The following is a 24,070-nucleotide window of genomic DNA, read 5'->3' as shown; positions in this document are numbered from 1 at the left end:
CTGAAACCACCTCTCTTGTCATTTCCCATAGAATAATTGTACCCTATCACAATCATATACCATAATTGGTTTAGCCATTCCCTAATTGATACGCATCCCTTCCATTTCCATTTTTTGTCACCACAAAACTAACTGCATTAAATATTTCTGTACATATATTTCTTTGATCTCTTTGGGATAAAGATCTAGTAATAGTATTACTGGGTCAAAGGGTATGCACAGTTTTATAGCCTTTTGTTCATAGTTTGATATTGTTCTGCAGAATGGTCAGACTAATTTACTATTCCACCAACAATTCATTAGTATACTTATTTTTACTTCATCCCTTCCAGCATTTGTCACTTCTGATAGGTGTGAACTGGTACCTCAGAGTTGTTTTAATTTGCTTTTCTCTAATCAATAGTGATTTAGAGCATGCTTTTCATGACTGCTGACTGTTTATATCCTTTGACCATTTTTTAATTGAGGAATAGCTCTTATTTTTATAAATTTAATTCAGTTCTATGCTTAGTGCATATTTGAGAAATGAGGTCTTTATCAGAGAAACTTTTTTATATTATTTCATTGGCCATTATCAAAATGTGGTTTCCCTTATTTTCTCTTTTAATTAGGTCAATCTTTGCATTTATTTTGTCTGAGATCGCAGAATATGCTGAAGCATATTCCATTCTACTCCAGCCCTTTATTTTAAATCTGTGTGTGTCTTTTGTTTCAAGTATGTCTCTTGTAAACAACATATTGTTGGATTCTGGTTTCTAGTCCATTCTGCTATCCACTTCCATTTTATGGGTGAACTCATTCCATTCACATTCAGGTTGTGATTACTAACTGTGTTTTCTCCCCCATCCCATTTTCTTGTCCCTCCTCAAAAGTCTGTTTTAGTTCTAACCACTGTCTCTCTTGATCTGTCCTCCCTTTTATCACACACACACACATACATACACACACACACACACCTACTTTCATCCCTTTCCCTTCCTATTTTCCTATTGGTTAAGTTACAATTCTGTACACAACTGAGTATGTATGTATATATATATATATCTCTTCTTCCCTCTTTGAACCAATTCTGATGATAGTGGGATTCAAACATTGCCTTCCATCACCCCCCCCCCTCCACTTCCCCCTCCACTGTAAAAGCTCTTTCTTGCTTGCCTCATTTTGCCCATTCTACCTCTCCCTTCCTCTTCTCCCAGTGCATCCCTCTTTCTCCCCCTTCATTCTTTTTGGAGATCATTCTAATATAATCAATTCGTACACATGTTCTCTATGTAAATTCCTTTTAATTGCCCTGAAAATGTAGGAGTTATATGTATCATCTTCCCATATAAGAATGTAAACTGTTTAACTTTATTGAGACCTTTATGATTACTCTTTCATGTTTACTTTTTTTATGTTTCTCTTGAGTTTTTATGAGTGTCATATTTTCTATTCAGCTGTGGTCTTTTCATCATGAATGTTTGAAAGTCTTCTCTTTCCTTAAGTTTTCAATTTTTTCTCTTATGGATTATACTTCATTTTGCTAAGTAGATTATTCTTTGTTTTAATCCTAGGTCCTTTGCTGTCTAAAATATATTATAAGCCCTCTTCTCCTTTAACATGGCAGCCACTAAGTCTTGTGTGATCCTGACTCCACAATATTAGAATTGTTTCTTTCTGGCTAATTGGAAGTATTTGCTCTTTGATCTGGAAACTCTAGAATTTGGCTATAATATTCCTGGGAATTTTCATTTTGATATCTCTTTCAGGAGGTGATTGGTGGATTCTTCCAATTTCTATTTTACCTGCTAGTCCTAGAATTTCAGGACAGTGTTCATTGATAATTTCTGGAAATATGATGTCTAGACTCTTTCTCTGATCATGACTTTCAGATATTCTAATAATTCTTAAATTATCTCTCCTGAATCTATTTTCTGGGTCAGTTTTTTTTTTATTGTCATGACATATTTCACATTTTCTTCTTTTTTTCATGGATTTTACTTTATTTTATTGTTTATTGATGTCTCATAGAGTCATTAGCTTCTATTTGCCCATGAAAATTAAAGAAAAACTTAAGGAATTATTTTCTTCAGTGAGATTTTGTACCTCTTTTTCTGTTTGGGCAATTCTGGTTTTTAAGAAGCTCTTTTCTTTGGTGAATTTTCGTACCTCTCTTTCCATTAGGCTAATTCTGTTTTTTAGGATTTATTTTCTTCAGTATTTTTCATACCTCTTTTTACCAAGCTGTTAATCTTCTTTTCATAATCTTCTTGCATCACTCTCACTTCCTTTCCTAACTTTTCCTCTATCACTCTTATCTCTCGCTTTAACTTTTCCAGGAATCTTGTTGGCCTTGAGTCCAATTAATATTTTTCTTTGAGGCTTTGTAGCTGTTTTCACATTATTGTCTTCTAAGTTTATATCTTGTTCTTTCCTGTCATCACAGTTGACTTTTATAGTAAGATTCTTCTTTTGTTGTTTGCTCATTTTTCTAGTTTATTCCTTGACTTTGTTCTCCTAGGATAAGGAGCCAAGTATCAGGCCTTTTCATGCTACTCTTTTCAGAACTAGTTCTAGGGGTCTGCAAGTTTCTGTTTCTTCCAAAGTGGTGTTATCCTAGGAGAGGTGTAGTCACTGTTCTTTTGGTCTGTGCTCTTGTCTTTAGCAAGTAAGGATCCCTGGTCCCCTGCAGCTACAAGTGCTAGCATTCCTCTTCATCTTGGAACTGTGACCAGGGCCCCTGATCTCTTCTGACCCCCAGCATCCCTATCCACCCTGGAACTGAAACCTAGAAATATGTATGGGCAATAGAATTGTCAATCAGTGCCCACTGTATCCAGTGTCCACAAAGGGTCCCTTATGATCCCTTTCTGACCAGTTCTCAGATCCTCTTACCATCTCTGGGCTGAGAGCTTCTGAAGCTGCTGCTGTGATCACTGTTGCTGCTGCTGCATGTATGGCCTCCATCCTAGTGTCACAAACTTCTCCTAGGTACCTCCTAAATTTTTTTAGGCTAGAAAAATGTCTTACCCTGACCTTTTGTTGACTGTATTGTTCCCTTTTGAGGTATTATTTTAAAATTGTTTGGAGGGGAATGTTGAGAAAGTTCAGCTGGGTTACCTCTAATCCACTACCTTGGCTTTACCTCTTTCCTCTTAATTACGTTTTAATCTTGTTCAAGCCACTCAGGAGTTTTGTGAGTTGCTTGTGGCCAGGGCCATGAATTTCACACCTCGGATATCTCCCACCCATCCCCAATTAAAGACGAGAAAAATGAGGCCTGAAGTAACTGGCCTATGATCATAAAGTCAGTAAGTAGTAGAGTTGAACCTAGACCTTCTGCCTCCAGATCATTATACCATTGTTGGGAGGAACAGACACAGGAAACAACAATAAACAATTAAAAAGAAACTCTATCACTCTCAAAGCCCCCATTGAGGTCAGGAAAACATCAAATGGTATAATTGGATGTGGGTTGATGGGGAATATGGGGACGAGCCTTTATAACAGTCATTTCCAAATGTTACAATTAGATTTTCTTAAAGCAAAGGAATGAAAAGCAGATTTTTAATCCATTCTCTTTTAGTCCAAGATAACCTGGCTGTCAATAGATGCAAGATGCAGATCCTCTACCCTCACTTTCCGCAGAAGACATCCCACCTCTTAGTAGACTCTGTTGTCAGGAATACTTTTCCCAACATTTAACTATTTTAGCCCAATTTCTTAATAATAGTTGATGCATATGTGTGTCTGTGTATATGTACATATACACATTTATTTTTTATATACAGATATGGATTTCTATATCTTTTGCCTCCCTTCCCTTAACATAATGTGTGTGAACACACACATACATTACATTAAGGGAAAGAAAGGAATAAGAATTTAGGTGCTAAGCACTTTTTGCAAATATTTCATCTAATCCTCAACAATTTTGTGAGATAGATCTTGTTTTCATCCCCATTTTACAAGTGAAGGAACTGAGGCTCTGATTGAATGATTTATCTATGACCAATGGTTAGTAAGTATTGGAGGACAGATTAGAATCAAGGCCACTGGTGATTCTAGGTGCAGGAGCCTTCTTTACCATCACATCACTATGCCAAGGATCATAGGATTTAGAACAGAAAGAAGTTCTCCAGTTGAGAGCTTTCATTATATTGATGTGAAGATAGGCTTACTCAGAGAAGTGATGTGACTTGCTCAAGGTCATAGAGGTATTAACCATCAGAGCCTGGATTTGAATTCAGGTCCTCTGACTCCAAATTCAGTACTCTTTATGCTACACCACACTCTATGTAATTGAATCTTTGCACCATCAGTCTTTGCCTCAGTACTTACTTTCTAGGGCATGAAAAGCTATAGCAGTTAAGCAGACCACACTTGTTAACTTCTGAATATTCTCCTATGTCCTATCTGCTCCATAGCCTTCTCCATTGCTAAGGGAATCCTGGCTTCATTGATTTCCAAAAGTATTGAATTTCTAAGTAAGGACCTCCTATATTATCTAGCTCAGTGATGTCAAACTCATGTAGAAACAGATGTCTGCTGGCTACATACTGAATTTAAAAAAATCACCAATTAATGTTATCTAATTAATGTTATTTATGTTGTATCATATGTTCATTTATTTGCTTAAATATTTACCAAATACATTTTAATCTGGTTTTGGTTGCCCTCAAGAGTTTTGCCAGTGACACCTCTGATCTAGCTCAACCATCTAAGCTCAGAGCTTTATTTATTATTGCAGGTAAAGGGCATGGCAGATCTGAACCCATCCCAGCACAGCCCAGTCGGAGTGGGCAGTGCAACAGTGACCATAAGGCATCAGAGCTGTGCTGAGTCAGACTAATACCCAGTGGACTGGAAGTCATCCACATGTGTCAGCTCTGCCTGAGGGATGGGAATAATGTTGCCATCAGACTCTCAGGCTTGTTTTTCCCAAGTCATCTGTTCTCTTTCCTACCCACTACATTCACATGGGTAGAGAATTTGCAGCCTGGATGCCACATGTGGCTTTTAGGACCTCAAGTGCAGCCCTTTGACTGCATCCAAACTTCATAGAACAAATACAGTCTGGATTCAAAAGGAAGCACTTGAGGACCTAGAAGGCCACATGTGGGCTTGAGGCCCTGGAAGTACTTGTATACAAGTCCTCACTGGTTGACCTTAGCTTGGCTACAGTAATGTCAGGATGGCTGAGAGAATCTTTGTTTCCCAAAACAAGGAGTTAAGAGTCCTCAATGCTAGTTCTACTCCCATTAGTTTCCTATCCCAGTATTTCTAGTAGAATGATAGCAGGGATGGAAACCAGAGTAAATTGTTTAGATAATGTCTCTTCTGTCTATCAGAGGTCCTGAGAGTCAGTGAAAACAATCAATCCCTACCAAAATGTTGTGGATTGGCAAACTGAGAAAATGGTAGAAAAAAACAGATAAATTTGTAGTCAAAGGACCTGACTTTGCGACTTCCTTCTTCTAGGGCCTTGGAAAATTCATTCTACCTCTCTAGAACTTATTTCCCACCAAATAGTTGGGTGCAACAGTAGAGAGTGTTGGAATTGGAGTGAGAAAGATGACCTGAGTTCAAATCCTGCCTACTTGTATGATTAATGGCCCAGTTAATTATTTTTTTTTTTAAAGCTTTCTCTTAGGACTAAAACCCAAATTAATTTCTCCTTTCTCTGAAATTCTGTTGTACTTAAAATCTTATAATATAAACATAAATTAGCCCTTTATGATATACTTAGAATATTCTCATCTTGTGTTTTCTTCACACTATGTGTGTATGTGTATGTGTATGTGTGTGTGTGAATGTATGTATGCATGCATGTATGCCTTGTCTCAGAGGCAGCTAGGTAGCACAGTGGATAGAGCAATGGGCCAGGAAGACCTGAGTTCAAATATAGCTTCAAGCTCTTCCTGGCTGTTTGACCCTAGATAAGTCACTTAACCTCTATTTTCCTTAGTTCCCTCAACTGTAAAATGGAGATAATAATAGTATCTACCTCACAGAGTTGTTGTGAAGAACAAATTTGAGAAGTGCTTAGCACTGCTCCTGGTATGTATAGCAGGAGCTATATAAAGCCTTGTTTTCTTCCACTGCTTTCCTGTGTTGCCTCAACTTGTCTAGAAGTTCCTTGAAATCAAGAATTGAATCTCCGTCCTCTTTTGTATTTCCACAGAACTCACAGAAATGATGACCATAAGTGGACATTTCATACTTGTTAGTAAATGGATTTGCCACTTTGTAAGGCAGTCACTTTATGACGTTAGCTAGAATAGTAGTGAGATATTTAGTTCAATTTAACTCATTAAACGTTGATCAAGCACATATTATATACAAAGCATCATGTTCAGCACTGAGGTTGTCAAGTAGACATAATACTAACCCTTTGGATCTAACTGCCCCATTGAGGTTGCTGTTGGCATTGATGATTCAGTGGCAATGTGCAGAGTATCCAAGGAAAGGAAGGGAGCTTTAAGGTGACACAGCTTTAGAGAATTCTTCTGTCCCTTCTCATATTCTGTCCATCTCTACAGCCAGATGGACTACTATGTTCTTGAACAGGGTGATTATACAGAGTGATCTTAGATGTCAGCTCTAGTTTTTCCAGTCCTCTCTCCAGAAGTCTATCTTGCCAATGAACGTTATTGACCAAAAGGAAAATTAGATTGGAGATTGTACAACTTAGAGGAAATATTCCCGTTAGTGGTTAAAAAAAAAAAGAGGGAGGGGGAGGGGAGTAATTTAAAGTCTGTACTGACAATGGGTCAGGAGCATCATATTCATCATGCAGGACAGCCCATGCTGCCATGTACCCTTTTCTTCTTCCAGTTTTATAATGAACATCTTCATTTGCCAGGATATGGCTGTTAAGGTCTCCCATGTGTAATTGGAACATTATATTTAGGTGGAAAGAAATTTCTTTGGCTAAAAAGAGAATTTAAGATTATGCCTTTGCCTGATTCATCCCATCCCCTACATTTTTACCTTTGCCTGAAGCGTGTCTCTCTCCCAACCTCTATTGTGACCTCTGGTCCTTGTCAGACAACAAGTATTCACATCAGGAAGCCAGTGAGGTAATCAGAGTCAGGCGGGGATTCATAGTTATAAACAGCTCTTCAATCAGTGTATCATCCTTTCTTTTCTTTCGTCCCTTAAAAAAATAAAACCTGGAGAATTTGAATAAACCTTGGGTTGACTAGCAAAAGAAACCATCCATTTGTGTTTCTTTCCAGTAGCAAATGGATGGGATATACACAATACTATTTTTCACTAAAATATTCACATAAAATAAAAATTAAGACTATTGGTAATATTGGCGGCTTGTCCTGTGTAAACAGAGGCACATTCAGGAAGCATTTGGAGGGTTTTCCTGCAATAACTATCACAAGGACATCTTAGGAAAGGACACCAGAATCATTTTATCTCAAAGGTCACATCTTTTCCGACTTTACTTGTAGATATTACCAGCTGACTTTTCTGGGTTGGAATGATTTTGTTCTAATTTCAGTTTGCAAATGTGTTTCCTTCTTTTGACTTCATTTTTTTCTCTTTGATGATAAACTTGGCTCCTATGAAAAGTTTTGCAGCTATGAAACCATCCAGCACTCCTCATGCTCTCTGTTTGAAGGGGCAATATTTTTACCACTTAACTAAAGCCATGAGGCATGCAAATTATTATAAGAAAATGCCCTCCACACGTCACTTCTTAGCAGAGATGGAGGAATTGTCCCGAGATTACTCGGTTTTTTCAACTTCATACTTAAGGCATCAATTATACTCAGCTCTCAATTATTCACAGTAATGAGAAACAGAACTAACCTGGATTAAATAACTCCATGGATAATCTAAACATGTTTTATCAGCTAAAAGAAATCTTTTAATGGGGGCATTATCGAAAAAAAGCAAAATAGTTGAGTCTCACAATACCTGCTTTCTTCTAATAATCTCCTGATTGAGGTATTTACACTGAGATGATCAGTGGACATCATGAGGAATTAAGCATCAAGGATGAAGAGGGTTTTGCATGCATAGAGTATAAGGCACGAATTCTTCATCTTAGCTTTCAATGTCTCCTCATCCCACCAGTTTGACTCCAGCCAATCTATCTCTCATTAATCTGCAGGATAGACCCTCCACCCCAGTCAGATGCTATATCTATCTCACGTCTCTGCTCATGCTATTTGCTCTCCTATTTACACCCATTCCCCCTGAGAGTTTGTCCTTCCCCACATCTGCATACTATCCAAATTCCATGCATGCTTCAAAATCCAGGTCCCACCACTTCTATGCAGGCATTTCCTTACTGCTCTAGCCCACAATGACCTTTACTTTCTCTGAACTCCATTAGCCTGGGAGCTCTCTGAGAGCAGGGACTGTCTTCTGCCTTTCGTGGTATCTTCCATACTTAACCAGTACTTCACATATAGAGCCTTAATGCCATTTCCCATTTGGGGGTCACTAATGACTTACTCAGATAGGTCAGGAAGGAGTTGCATCAATTGCACTCATCACATTTTTTTCTTCTTTTAATTTGGTGTTGATTTTGATTTGTGTTCAAGTAAATCAATGATCTCACTATATACTTAATAGCTGATTTGGAAATTACTCCCACATTGATAACCAGTGGTCTCAAGTCTGTTGTAATAGAAATAATGTCATTTTTTAATTTCATTACATCCAATGCCTCTCAACACTCTTCTTTTGTTGTACTAATTAGCACAAGACATCTGTATAATTCAAGTGCCTTGTACTCTTTCATTTGTAACCCTTGAATTATGTTATCCAGTATTCATGATCTTCCCTATCCCCATCTTTGCAATGAAGTCACTGAGTTTTAAACTCTGTATTGATATAATCTATAGGCTTTTATTAAGTAATGGTACCATCAGCAAAATTTATTTGCCACCATCCCATTCCCCATCCTCTTCAACAGATACCAGCCTATAATCTGCAGCTATTTTCACAATGGTTGTTTCACAAGTGAATGTCATCAGTAGAGGAGGCAGAGCAGCACGCATAGCATCTGGGGTGATAAATCCAGAATCAGGAAGAGCTGACAAATTAACTGTGTAACTATGAACAAGTCACTTAACATCCCTGAACTTCAGATAACTCTCTAACGCTAAAAGTTATAGGTTAAAAATCTATATGTTATCAGCTTTGTAATTTAACAAGGAAATGTTCCTTAGTTTTTTTAGGTAGCTGATTAAGCTAATGCCTTCATTTGCCTCTCCAATAAGGAGTAGCACCTCCCAGTTTTCACTTACAGAGGCAGCTAGTTGCTCAGTAAATAGAGTGCAGGGCCTGGAATCAGGAAAACTCATCTTCCTTAGTTCAAATCCAGCCTCTGATGCTTACTAGCTGTGTGACCCTATGCCTTGGTTTCCTCATTTGGAGAAGGAAATGGCAAACCACTCCAGTATCCTTGCCAAAAAATAAAACAATTCCAAATGTGGTCACAATGAGCCAGACACAACTGAAAGGAATGAACAACAGTTGATAAAGCTTCACTTATAAGAAGAATGTTAATATTATATATTTTATATATAATTACATATTACTGATATAATTCAGTTCCTTTAACAGCAGGAGCACTTACTGGTCACTTGGGCAAGAATCTCCCATTTAAAGCATGAACCGCTTTATAGACGTTTATAGATGACCAAAAAGATTGTATGAGTCTTAGCACCCTCTGCCCCCTTTTCTCCTTAGGTTCATCATGAGCCCTAGAAAGCCAATGATCAGTTACTCCACATAGTGAGACTTTTTGTTGATTTGGATGATGATAAACATAACCTCCGAAGCAAGATGGTGCTAGACTTGGAGTCAGAAATGGCCAAAGGCCATTAGTAAGTAAGCACTTACTAATTGTGTGATGTTAGGCAAGTTACTTACCCTCTCTAGCTAGGCTTCAGTTTCCTTGTCTGTGAAATGGGGATAATAAGAGTGCCTGCCTCATAGAACTGTTATAGGAACTAAATGAGATGACATATATTAAGCACAACTTAAAACACTACACAAATGCTAAGTATTGTTGTTATTACCTACATCCACCTTTCTGTTTGACTCTGGATCCATCCTTCCATTCAGTTTCAACTTCCTTAACTCTTTTGATTGTATTCATAGAGAGAATGCCAATATTGACACGATACTGTTGCTGCAGCAGCAGACCTTGGTTGTTGACTAAGTATCTCACATTTTGAGTGCCAGCAATTAAGATGATCTTTATGGATAGTCTAAATGTGGCTCTTTTTTTAAAAAAAAAATTTATTTATTTTTAGCATTCTTTTATATTTTTGAGGTTCAGATTCTCTCCCTTTCTGTCCCACCCACTGAGAAAGTGAGAAAATAATGGTGTCAGTTATCCATGTGAAACCATACAAAACATTTCCACATTAGCAGTATTTCAAAAGAAAGAAAGAAAAATTAAAAAGCAAGAAAATCCTACTTCAATCTGAACTCATAGAATTTATCAGTTCTCTCTCTGGAGGTGGAGAGCATTTGTTCATCATGAGTCCTTTGGAATTGTCTTGGATCGTTGTATTGATCAGAGTAGCCAAGTCTTTCATAATTGATCATCACTAGAACACTGCTGTTACTGTACACATCTCCTGGTTTTTCTCACTTCACTTTGCATCAGTTGCTTTAGTTCTTGCAGTAAAACTGCGTGGTTCTCCATACCATCTACCCATGCTTCCCCTCTGCTGCCATCACCTCAGAAGCTAAAAGGGGCTTGACATTCTCTTTGGGACTGCTCTCCCTTGGCTCTCCTCTTACCTGTTTGATGACTCCTCAGGCTCTCTTGGGATCATCATCTGTGTGATATCCACTAACTAAAAAGATGTATTCCAGGACTCTTCCTCGGGCTTTCTTTATGATCTCATACTTAGTGAACTCATCAGATCCTATGAGTTAAGGCAACAAGGTGGTACAGTGGAAAGAGTGCATGATCTAGAGTCAGGAAGATCTGAGTTCAAATTTGGCTTCAGATACTTATTAGTTGTGTGACTCCTGGACTTAACCACTGCCTGCCTTAGTTTTTTCATCTGTAAAATAGGGATAATTATTGAACTTACCTCTTGGGTTTGCTGTGAGGATCAAATGAGATAATATTTGTAAAGCCCTTTGAAAATCTTAAATTGCTATATACATGCTAGCTATTAATAGCTATTATTATATTTATATTATATGTAATTTGTATATTTAATTATTTATTATATATTTAAATAATTATATATTATTTAAATATATATATTTAATTTATATCCTCCCAGATCTATTTTTCCAGCCCTAAAGTCTTCCTCCTAAGTTTTATTCTTACATCATCAGCTTCCTTTTAGACATCTCAAACTGAATGTTTTACAGGCATCCCAAATTCAACATGTACAAAAGAGAGCTCATAACCTTTCCCCACAAATCCCCCTCTTCGTTTACAGTCTTCTGTCAAATGTACCATGACCCTTCTAGTCAACCAAGTTTGCAACCTCTTTGATGATATCTCTCATTGTCATCCCTCACTCTTGATTATCCCACGTAGCCAATGAGCTTCTTGATCTTGTCTTTTCTTTTTCCATAACATCTCCTATATGAATCCCCTTCTCTACTCACACAGGCACCACTCTGGTTAAGGCTCTCATTACCTCTCACCTGGACCATTGCAACAGCCTTCTAACTGGTTTCCCTGACTCAAGTGTCTCTTCACTCCAACATAATCCATCTTCCACCCAGCTAGAAAAGTGATTTTCTTATGATATATAGGAAAAGCTCACTATTACTTCATTCATCTCTGAGCCTCAGGTAAATATGTAACACTAAAAATTAAACACAGGACATCCTACCTCTAGAACCCAATATAAATTCCTTTAATTGGCATTTAAAGCTCTTCATAACCCAGCCCCTTCCTGTCCTTCTGGTCTCCTTACACATTACTCTTCTCCACAAACTCTAGGTCTGTCCACAATGGCCTATTTGCTACTCCTCATACATAATGCCTTATCTCCCAATTTTTAGACCTTTGCATTAGCTGCTTCCCATGCCTGGGATACTTCTTTCTGTGTCTTTATTTCTGTCTCCCTGTATCTTTATTTCTGTCTCTCTGTTCTCTATCTTTCTCTGTCTCTCTGTTAGTTCTGTCTCTGTTTTTCTCTGTCTTTCTCTGTCTTTCTCACCCCCCCCCACTTTTTCTCTTAGAATTCCCAGTTTCCTTTAAGATTCAGCTTAAGCACCCACCAAGAGGCCTTACTCAGTGCCTCAAACTGTTAGCACCTCCCCACTCACACTAACCTTCCCTCCACTCTGCATGTATCTGATATTTACATATATATGTACAAGTTATCTCCTCCATTAGAATATAAGCTCCTCCAGGCTAGGGGCTGCTTCTGCTTTTTGTTTATGCTCCCAACACTTCACATAGTTCCTTACACATTAAGTAAAAACTTAATGTTTATTGATTACTGTATTTTTCTTTGTGTCTTGGCTTGCCACAGCCAAGGAATTCACTTGGCCAGTTTACTGGTGATAAATCCTTCTGAACTGAGCATCTGTCATCCTGATCAAATGGGGTTGCTGTTTGGTTCAAAGGAAGTATAATGTATTAAATGTCTTGCAAATCTTATAGTGCTCTGTAAATTACAATAATAATTGTAGTAGCAGTGGTTATGATAGTGATGGTGGTAATGTTTGGCTGATCCTTGGAAAGCAGGCATAGTCTGTTCCTAGGACCATACTCAAAGTCTGGTAGAATCTTTCAGAGTCTGTACAACCTTGGGAATAACTTTGAGGAACCCAGGGTTGATGTCACATCACAATGAGCCATCAGAATGAAAGCCTACCTCAGATCCTGACTAGCTGTGTGACCCAGCACAAGTTAGTTAATCTCTCTGGGCCTCGGTTTTCAAAAGGGGTAAGGGGAGACAGAGTTTAGTGGCCTCTAGAGTCCTTTCTAGTTCTAAATCTATGATCCCATGATCTTCACTCTGGAGAACATGTGCAAGCCTAGAACAATTCTAGTAATTGTAATTGTGGAGGGAGGTTACTAAATGCTTGTTGAATGTGTGTGTGTTCGTCCTTCGTTGCCAAAGAAGATCATGCCATCAGAGAAATAATGACATGACTTGCACTTGACTTTGTTTTGAGTGAGGGAGGGCTGTGCAGGTCACCAGCCTCACTTCTCCTCCAGAGCCGTCTGAATCCAGTGATCAGATATTCATCAGGATGATTGGAGATGACCCAGGATGAGGCAATTGGGGTTAAGTGACTTGTCCAAGGTCACACAGGTAGTGAGTGTCAAGTGTCTGAGGTGAGATTTGAACTCAGGTCCTCCTGACTCCTGCACTGGTGCTCTACCCACTGCACGACCTAGCTGCCCCTGTTAAATGATAGAGACTGGGTGGTTTCATGGTCATTCAAGACTGGTAGTCAGGAGCCCTGAAATCCATCCCAGTTCAGCCAATAACTAGCAGTATGACCTTTGGTCACTTCTTTTTCTGTAAAAGGAGGTCAGAAATGATGTCTGTTTACCCTTCCAGAACTCAAATTCTGTGTCTATGAATGACTAAGAATCAAAGGGCCTTGATGATCCGTAGATGTGATCATTATGCCAGAAACAACTGGAGCATGACTGTGGGATGTGTGTGGAGGCCCTAGCTCCCTCTCATCCTGGCTCACTTTCTTTGGAGGGTTCATTCAGAGACCCCCCCTGAAAGTTCTGAGCCTGAAGGCAGACAGGTGCCCTGGGACAATTTTTACACTTCTGTATAGGGTCTACTGGGGAAAATGTGAAAATTTAGTGCCCTCTCAGGCCTGTGGCTGCTAAATCTCCTTTTCACATTTTGAGTACAAGTAAGGACTTGCCAAGAACAGAAAGAATCTTTAAGGTTTTCTCCTAGGGATTAGTACAATTAGCCACCGTATAAAATCTTTGTTTTATGAACTTCAAGTTGGAAATAGATTGCATCTCTGTTCCCCTGACCTCCAGGGATGGGGATTGCTGAATGGATGCATGTTTATATAACATCTGGACAGAAGAGTCCTTGAATGATTATCAGGACTGCTGTTATCTTCCAGTCATATTCTAAATGGTGGAGGGGAAGGAGCAAGAAGCAACCTTTAAATCGAGTTTTAAGACTGATCCCACAAATTATCCAATGTGTTTTATAGGGAGAACACACAAATATACAGCCTCTGATTTACAATACAGGTCCCTTTTTAGATAGGAAACCATTATTCATTTTTATGAGTATTGCTTCCAGAGTTCAAATGTTGTGGGTTTATACAGTTTTCCTTTCCTCTAGCATTTCTGAAGTACTCTTTCCTCCTCTTCTCTCTCTATTTTTTCAAATGATAAAGGCCAGATTTTGACACCAATTGGACTCTCATCAAAGAACAAGTCCAGATGGACTCCATGGTTCTTAAGGGACTCATTGCAGATACTCAGTACCAGTTTGCTGTGAAGGCTGTGAATGCTTTTGGAGCCAGTTCCCGCAGCCAGCCCAGTGACACCATACGAACCTTCAGTGAGTAGAACAGCTTTTCTTTTTAAAAAACATTTATTCATATATTTTGTTTGGATATCACCTTTTCCAGGATGTCTCCCCTCTACCACCTAGAGAGCCATCCATTATAATAAAGAATAAAAAAGAAAGATGGGATTGGGGTGAAGCACTTTGTCAAAACTAACAGACACATCAACCAAGTCTGACAGCATATTCTGCGTTCTGTGCCCACAGTCCCGCACTTCTGCAAAGAAATAAGGGGTGAATATTTGCCTATCTCTTCTTTTGGGACAAGCTTAGCCCTACAATTAGACAGTGTAGAACTGCTTTTTTTAGCTGAGAAGTATAGCTGTGTTTGCAAGGCTGATTTGCAAGGATCCAACCCTTCAATGAGTTTTCTTAGGACCCTGCAGAAGGTACATGCCCAAAATCTGACAACTACCACAAGGACTTTTCTCCCTAGAGTTTTTCTCAGCTCTGTAGAAGTTGAGCCTCTGGTGAGAGAGGCCTGGAGCAAAGGCCCTCCCTTCCTGTTCCTGTACTCTAGAGGTCACTGACAAATTTATTTTGAGATTGTCCTTATGAGGGTTGGGGTGAGCTTTGCAGTGCAGGCTTATGTACACACAGTAAGATGGAACTCTGCCACATTCCTTCTTCATCCTTGGAGGAACTGAGTTAATCTTAGATTCATTACGGGGTAGGAGACTGGTGGGAGTGGGGGTGGGAAGAGACATGGGGTCCTGAAGAAACTAGGCCCTTTCAGGATTAGTTTCCTGCTCTAGGCCATCAACAGTCAAATTAAAATCAATCCTCCTGGAGGATCACTCTGCAGTATCAATGAAGCCTTCATTCTAAACTGCAGCTATCCAAACATGCCCTGGTCTGTAAGCTAGGATCTGGCCTTATGGTGTTGGTCGCCTAAGCAAAAACAGTAACAAGAGTCCTTCTCATCGTGGCTCACTACCTTGTCTGTACTGGTAGCTTAATAAATGTTTACTTAATGATAATAGTATTAAATTGGGTTGGATTGGATTAGATAATGTGCCCATCTTTTATTTAGGGATTCTTTTCTAATAGAGGAGATAGGAGGAAGTTTATGCCTCCTTGATTACCCCACACTTATGTATCCTAAATACTTTGAGGAAGATTATCCAGTCCTCTGTTTGTAGGGAGCACGGGAGAGCCAAGATTTTGTACCTCTTTTCAGGATGTCCTTGTACTTCTCAGCTTTCTCAGGAAACTCCTTGTGATACAACAGAAAAGAGCATTGAATGTGAGGGCAGAGGACATGACTTGGAATCTTGCTTCTCCCACTTACTGCAGGAGAATCTGTGCAACCTTAGATAAATCACTTCATCTCTCTGAGTCTCGAATTCAGTAAATGTGTAAGATCTGTAAAATGAAAGATAGCGTAGGGTTAGAAAGAGCAGCAAATTGTGAGTCAGAAATCGTTCAGTTGTTCAGTCGTGTCTGACTCTTCGAGACCCCATTGGGGGTTTTCTTGGCAAAAATACTAGAGTGGATTGCCATTTCCTTCTCCAGCTCATTTTACAGATGAGGAAACTGAGGCAAACAGGGTTAAGTGACTTGCTCAGAGTCACACAGCTAGTCACTGTTAGAGGCTGTATTTGAATTCAGTTCTAGTGTTCTTGTGACTGCACCACCTAGCTGCCCAAAATGCTACTTCCTACACTCCTGCAAGCAGGCAGTCAGAAATATCAGAGTTCAAATCCTACCTTAGATACTTATTAGTAAGTCAGTTAATATATATTAAGCATCTACTGTGCGCCAGGCCCTGTGCTAAGTATTAGGGATACAAAGAAAGGTAAAGGATAGTCCTTGCTCTCAAGGAGCTCCCAGACTAATGGGAGAGACAGCATGCAGATAACTATGTACTAGTAAGCTATATATAGGATTAATAAGAAATAATTACCAGAGAGAAAGAACTAGTATGAAAGGGGATCAAGAAAAGCTTCTGGAAGAAGGTGAGATTTTAACTGGAACTTGAAGGAAGCCAGGAACCTTCACAATTTTTTAAAAAATTTTGTCTGTGTTTCACTCTCTTCAGTAAAATCAAGTGATTGTACTTAATAGTTTCTAAGATCACTGCCACCTCTAAAGTTATGATTCTTTGACTACAAGCCCGCTAAATTCTTTCTTAACTCCGAGTCTCTGGTCCTCTGAGTCTTGTCTATAGAAGGAAGAATCCAGGTAGAAGTATAAGCCTTTGTGTTTGACTTGGCAATAGGCAAACAAAAAAGACTGTTCTGATAACTGACATTTAACTAGTTCAACTTTAGAAACAAACTACACTTTATCACCAAAAGACAAAAAAAAAAAGCCTGCAGATTAATCATAGATTCCTTTTTTTCTTTTTTATTTTATTTACTTCTTAGCATAGGACGGTCACCATATTCCCAAAGTCTAATGGAAATTAGAATTTTTGAAACTGGGTGCAAAAGCTAGGTATAAAACCATTTAAAAGGCAGCTTTTCTTGTATCAGAATGTATTTTCTGGCTATGTGAGTAAGCATATCCTGCCCCCTTTCCATCCTCCCATTTTACACACACACACACAGACACAGACACACACACGCACACACACATACACACACTCATGCAATAAACCTATTATGGTTCAGGTGATCCTAACTGCTGTTTCTCATGCTGGAGTCCATCAGAGAAGAGTGACCATTTCAGTTCCTACAGGACACTGGCGAGCAAGGCACTATGCTTGGTAGAGTGATATGATTCTGAACTATTCCCTATTAAGTAACCAGGCGTGTTTTGCCTGAAGAAAAGAAGACTTGCCAGTAGGTAGAGAGGATTATAGTAAAGTGTTCAAATATTTGAAGGGCTGCCAGAGGGAAGAAGTATTCTATTTATCTCTGGAGCTCTAGCCTTAGCTCTCCCACTAACTAGCTCTGTGACCTTGGGGAAATCACTCTCTGGGCTTCAAAATTTATCATCTATATAAAACAAGAGAGTTCAATTATATGACCTCTGAGGTCTCTTCCAGCCCTGACACGATCTTCTGTCCTTTACTTATTGGTGTCCACTTTCGTGCTTGCCTATGGGATGAGATACTTTACCAGAAATATTGCTTTCTTCAAATAGAATTCCTTAGGATCATGGAATATTAGCGAATAAAAGGTCAACAGATGGGAATTATAGGGAAGCATACTGGTCAGCTCAGTATGAGGAAGTACCCCTACCAACTAGAACTGGGCTACTCCAAAATGGAATGGTCTATCTTATCAGGTAGTGGGTTCCTCATCATGAGATATATTCACATAGTGGGTAGATGACAGGTTGAGCTAGTTGTAGGGAGAAACATTGTTTGGGTGGAGTTGGACTGCCAGGATTCTCCCCAAATCCGGGATGCTAAGATCTTGTAAAGATTAGCTTTTGAATGAATGAGCATTTATTTAGCATCTCACTATGTGCCAAGCATTATGTTAAGTATTGGGAATGAAAATACAAGTGCAAGCAAAACAGCTCTGGTATTCAAGAAGCTTATATTCTAGAAGGGGAAATTCTAGGGGAACCATCACAAGGAGGAGGGTTTTAGATGAGGAAGTCAGAGAGAATGGTGTCCTTTCCAGGAATGGTAGTATTGATTTGATTACAATTCTCAGAGCAAGAACTGGAAAGGGGGAAGAGGAATAATGCGTGCCATGATATGCTATGGCATGGAGATGGGAGGTGGAGAAAGGAAAGTGGCATGGAAATTGAAATCAAACATCTTTAGACATTTGTAAATAAAAAAAGCTGTTTCTTCCAAAAAAAAAAAAAAAAAAAGAATGTTCATTACTTTAGCAAGACTTTAAAAGTATTTCTTTGCTCTTGTTAGAAGAAAAAGCAGATTCACACTACTACCTTTACCCAGTTTTTGATTTAAGGGTTGGGGTGGGGAGGAAATTGGGCAACTGAAAGCTTGGGGGTATTCATTTATTCTTTTTTAATTTTCAATTGAGCAAAATAACAGCAAAACAGTATTTTCCCCCAGTGTTTATCCTTTTCCCAATTCTTTAGCCCTTACGTCCTTTTACTGAGTAATACTCCTATGTTCACTTTCCTTTCATTCAAGGGTTTCTTAATATTTGGGAGTGTCTTATATCCCTTTGGCAGTCTGGTGAAGTCTACGAACCCCTTCTCAGAATAATGTTTTTAAATACATAAAATAAAATACATAGAATTTCAAAGGAATCAAAATATATACATACTATATGTTATCTTTAATAATGTTTTATATGTTTCAATTTTAATATATATTATGTTGTAAAATATTTTATTATATCCATTTATTTACCTCCCTCAACCAAGCTCAAGGATGTCTGCAAGTCTGTCTACATATCCCTTCGGGGTGAATATATCCCAGATAAGAACCCATGACTTCATCCAACAGGCCACAGAACAATAGGATTAGAAAGGACTTGAGAGATCATCTAATTTAGGTCCCTCATTTAGCAGAACAGAGTCTAGCTGTTCCTCTTTATATGAATTACTCATATCCGACAAGTAGATCTGAATAGCAGAGGACAGCATAAAACTTCCCACTGACCTATGAATAGTCATGCATCATAGATCGAGAGCTGGAAGGGACCTTAGGTGTCCTCAAGTCTAACCTCATTTTACAAGAAACAAAGACCCAAAGAGATGAACTTGTCCAGGGTAGGGATGTAGTAGTCATGTGAGGCACCACTCAAACCCAGATCTTCCTGACTCTTAAGAACCAGTCCATCTCAAACTTTTTGGTTTCAGAACCCGTTACACTATTAAAATTCATTAGGGATCCCCAAAAGCTTTTGTTTATTTGACTTATAATGATCAATATTTATTGTATTAAAAATTTTAACTGATAAATTTTAAAATATATGCTTATTCATTTTTAAAATAATGATAAACTCATTACATGTCAACATAATATAATATTTATGAAAATTAATTATTTTCTGAAATAAAAAAATTAGGGGAATTAGCATTATTTTACATATTTTCATAAATGTCTTTAATGACTGACTTGATGGATTATAGCTGGATATCTATTTTTGCATTCAGTTTTTTGTGATAGATGGTTTTGGTTGAAGTATGTGAGATACATTAAATATAGACAACAAGTTTATGAAATTCAATAACAATATAGGTGGCTATATGGTACTATATTGTTATAAGATGGAGAAAATTTTTAATAGGCAGATAACATCTTGGTATTATTATGAATATAACTCTAACCATCAAGGGTTTCAGGGACCCCCTGAAAAAGTCTTGAGGATCCCCAGGTATTTGCAGACCACACTTTCAAAACTTCTGTACCATACCATGCTCATAATCCTGCTCAGAGAGATCAGAGAGATTGAGTGTCTCTTGCATTTTTTCTTCTTAAATATGATAGCCACACTAGTTAAATTTTTTTCTTTCTTTTAAAGTTGTGGGAATGATTTTCCTTTCCGTAAGCCCCTTGTGGTACTCGCCATAAGATGATATTTCCCTTCTGACCAAGGCAGGAGGCAATATAATACAATAAAAGACCTGAAATTTGAACTGTTCTTAAACAAATCTAGGTTCAGTATTTTCAGTGTTTCTTATTTCTTGGCAGTGTTGCAAGTAAAACAATGCCAAAACAGTGTTGTAAAAGTGGAGGTCCCTAGAGAGTCTGCTTTCATAATAACTAGCTATGAAAGTTGTTCTTATCATTTCAATTGTTTGCAAGTCACTGGGTCCTCCCAAGTATTTGAAAACCCTTATTCTGAGAGATTTTATTTTCCAGTTCAGCAATCTTATTTCTAAGGTTTTTAGCTTTAAAACCTCCCTTTTGACCAGTGCAGTCACCAAAATCCCAAGCTTCCTGAGAAAGACCCTGGGTCATAACCTAAGAGCTTTTGAGCCATGGAAGTAACTCCTTCAGAGGACCTCTCTTGGCCTAACAGGCTAGTCCTCCTCCTGTTCACTGTGAGATCTGCATCCCTCTCTTAGGTTTTTTGTTTTTCTAGGTGTACATTTGTTCGGTTGGATATCTGGCCTTGCATAGTTTCTGTACCATGAACTTGAACATTTCCCTGGCCACGCTGAGCCCTAGAACAGAATGTTCAAGGAGACTCCAAGACACGGAGAGCTCAGCAGGAACCTTGGCCCTCTCTGATCTTGCCTTGGAACATCCCCACCACTCCCACCTTGCTCTCATCCATTTCCTGTTTATCTTGCGTCCAGGACATCCACATTCTTCCAGCAGGAAAGATCACATTTCACTTGGAAAGGACTGACTTCCTCTTGTGCCTATTAAGAGCTTAATTATTGTAACTGGAAGATCACTGTTGCCTTCTTGAGTTTACTCTCAAAAAACCTAGCCTCATTGTTTTTAGTTAATTGAAGATTAAGTCTAGGTTAGACATCAATGGTTCCTTGGTTTGGGGTGGCATGGGTTGGCATTTTGAGAGTCTCAGGAAACTGTAATAATCCATCCTGGTAACAAATTCACCAATAGAGTCAAACCCATGGAAAATAAAGCTTTAATTAATAGCCCACCCAGTGCTTTCTTCCTGTGCCCTTCTCATTAGTGACTATGCGGACTCGATGATTCTAAAGGACGCTAGCATTGCTTTGATTTTACTAACCCCCTTGTTGCAAAGAGCTTTACCATCTGTTGTTTTATCTATGCTCCCAAATATTCCAAGGAGGAGGGAAGATCGTAATCCACCAAAATCCCTCCCCATCTAACTAGCTTCCTCCTAAAAAAATAACCATAACACCCCTACATAGTGCTCCCTTACTAAGTTTGTTCATTTTTTTTACCCTATATTTTATTCTTTGGACTCGGGATTTCATTGATAGAATAGGAATTTGCCATGAGGAAACTCTATCAAGGCAGATTGTCCCCTGCTCTGCATCCAAGAGTCTTATAATTACTTGGGGCATGAAAAGGTTAAGTGACTTACCCAGAGTCACATATGAATCTGGGTGTGCCTGACTGATACTGACCCTCTATCCACTACACTATGTGACTTCTCTCCCCTTACAAATTATCTTAGAAAATAACCATCTAACTTTTGGTATTAGTTGGCAGGGTTGAGATTTAGCAAGGCATGATATGAAAATGCCATCACAGGGAAGATGCAAATGGAGAAATTAGACTTGGGGCTCGTGCACTTTCTCCTCCCTTCTACCCCAAACACCCATGGTCTGTACACACAATTCGTTTTCCTGCTATGTGAAGAAGTCAGGGCAAAAACCACAATTCAATTCAAGGATCACTTGTTAAGGGTTTATTATTGCAAGATATTGTGTTAGGAAATGGGCTGGTGACTTTGCACAACCCTCCCTCCCATCACCTTCCTGATGTCATGGTCCTCTTTGATTTCCTAACTTTTTAAATAAAACTAAAACAGTCTGTGTCCTTAAGAGGATTATATCCTACTGGAGAAATATACCATGTGCTCAGAGAAGAAAAACAAAAATTATGGAAAACAGAACAAATATCTCCCCCACCTTTCCAGGATGGGGAGGAGGGTAGTGGGATGGGAGGGAGGGAGGAACATTAACAATTAGGGTGACCCCTGAACTGAACATGAAAGCAACTAGGGATTTTAAGAGATAGAAGTGAAAAAGAGGAGTATTCTAGGCATGAGACACAGCCTATGCAAAGTCATGGAGGAAGGAGATAGACTCTCATATACCTAGAAGCAGCAAATGGGCTAATTTGGCAAGAAAAGGAAGTGTGTGAATTGTATGAAGAATGGTTTCTCACCAGGTTGAGTAGGACTTTAATGCCGGGGTGAGGAGTCTGTATTTTATCCTTAAGACAATAGAAAGCCATTGAGACTTCTTGAGAAAAAAAGTGACACAGTTAAACCTATACTTTAAGGAAACTATTTTGTCATTTGTATGGAGACGTATTGAGAAGGATGGAGAGTCTGGAAACACAGAAACCAGCTAAGATCAAAGCTGCCTTTATTTACTGGTGTAAGATGTGTGTGTGTGTGTGTGTGTGTGTGTGTGTGTATGTGTGTGTGTGTGTGTGTGTGTGTGTTGTCTAAATATAAATAGGTTGCTGGTGGCATGGATAGATATAAGCTGAGGTCTAGCCTACCTGTCAGAGAAAAAGAGGAGGGCTGTCAGCAGCTATCTGGGTAGGAAGGGTCCAAGACTGGTGATACTGAGTAGCTCTTGAAGGGAAAGGAAATTTGCCAGCTTAGCTCCTTCTCACCAAGTGCTAGTTACCACTCCTCTTGCCAAAACAAATAGACAAACAAAAATGAATAGCAAAGAGCTGATAAGCTTATTTATCCAAACAAAATAGCAAACGGAAATCAGAGAAGTTCTGTAGATTAGATTATGCCAAAAACTGCACAGGAGTAAATGAGCTCTTTGGGAGCAAATTAAGATTTTGATTCAAATCAGGAGAGAGAGTGATCTCACTTAAGGGAGGCCCATTCTCTGTAGAGCCTAAAGTTACAAGCTCTGGAGGTCAAGGATGATGAGCTCCATTTCCTATGTGTATCCATGGCTCCAAGAGTTCCTATCCATAATTCCAAAATTCACTCCATTCAGGTCTCTCTTGGTCATATCTCTCTCTTGCTTGCTAAGTATCAGCACAGGACTATCTTTCAGGACTGAGACCTTGGAAAGACCTTAGCTTAAAAAGGCCAAGGTCTCCCACTGCATCCAGCACCATCTCCAGTCATCTTGATCTATATCTTGTCAGTGGGCCCAGATGGCTCCAGAGGAGAGAGAAAGGCTGGTGACTTTGCACAACCCTCCCTCCCATCACCTTCCTGATGTCATGGTCCTCTTTGAGAACCAAGGACAAATAACAATTTTTCAGGATACTGCTCAAACTTGTTGCTTGTCCTTCTTTCTCCAAGAAGACCAATGGCACCAGGAGGGTGATGTCTTGACTTGCAAGTGAATTGGATTTAAGTGAGTCAGAGCTGTGCAAAGTCCTCAGCCTTGCTATCTCCTCCGGAACCATCGGAGTCCAGTGGCAAGACAGAGGTTAAAATGACTAGCAATGGCCCTGGATGCTTGTGTTACACTGGGAAGGATGTGAAAATCAATTGTCCCATGGCTAGCAAACTCCCTCCTCCATGTCTACAAATTCTTGTGATTCAGGATTATAGAAGGGCTAGGCAAAAACTCCATTCCTCAGATAACACCCTGCCTCAGTTACTTAGTTTTCTATTGTTGTTAACCTGATCCAAATTTAAAGCATTATTCCCATGTCTTCCAGGCTTTCCCCTTCTAGGCTCTACATTCTAACCTTGAGGTCATTTCTCTCCTTGCTAATTACATTTCTACTTCTACCTTCAGTGATAAGGCTGAGCTATTATTTCCTTTGGTTATTTTATTGTCAGAAAGAGGGAAGCCTTTTTTTGTCTATCCCAGATCCACCCTCATAGTTTCATGTCAAAACCACTTTCCTTGTAGCTTCCTGAATGCCAATTCAGACCATATTCCCTTGAGTCTGTTTCCTTTCCTCTGTTTTAGGCACATGGGCACTTTTCCAGTCTCAATCAGCCCTGTCTAGATTCTCTACTTCCCCCTCCCGTTCTCCCACTCCGCAGAAGCATCCAGAGCTCTCAGATTATTATAAC

General features: G+C 39.0%; 1 protein-coding gene across 1 annotated transcript in view; it reads left to right on the top strand.

Annotated features, from left to right (window-relative positions):
• Window positions 1-24,070, top strand: part of EGFLAM (EGF like, fibronectin type III and laminin G domains) — a 256,629-nt gene that overhangs the window by 125,188 nt on the left and 107,371 nt on the right. Inside the window, exon 7 of the mRNA XM_072605784.1 lies at window positions 14,335-14,501. Within this exon, the coding sequence (XP_072461885.1) occupies window positions 14,335-14,501 (167 nt within the window). The remainder of the gene's footprint in view (window positions 1-14,334; window positions 14,502-24,070) is intronic.

Source organism: Notamacropus eugenii, chromosome 4, assembly GCF_028372415.1.
Source record: "Notamacropus eugenii isolate mMacEug1 chromosome 4, mMacEug1.pri_v2, whole genome shotgun sequence".
NCBI classification, from domain to species: Eukaryota; Metazoa; Chordata; class Mammalia; order Diprotodontia; family Macropodidae; genus Notamacropus; species Notamacropus eugenii.
The sequence above is the reverse complement of the archived record's forward strand: the minus strand, read 5'-3'. Positions and strand labels throughout refer to the sequence as shown.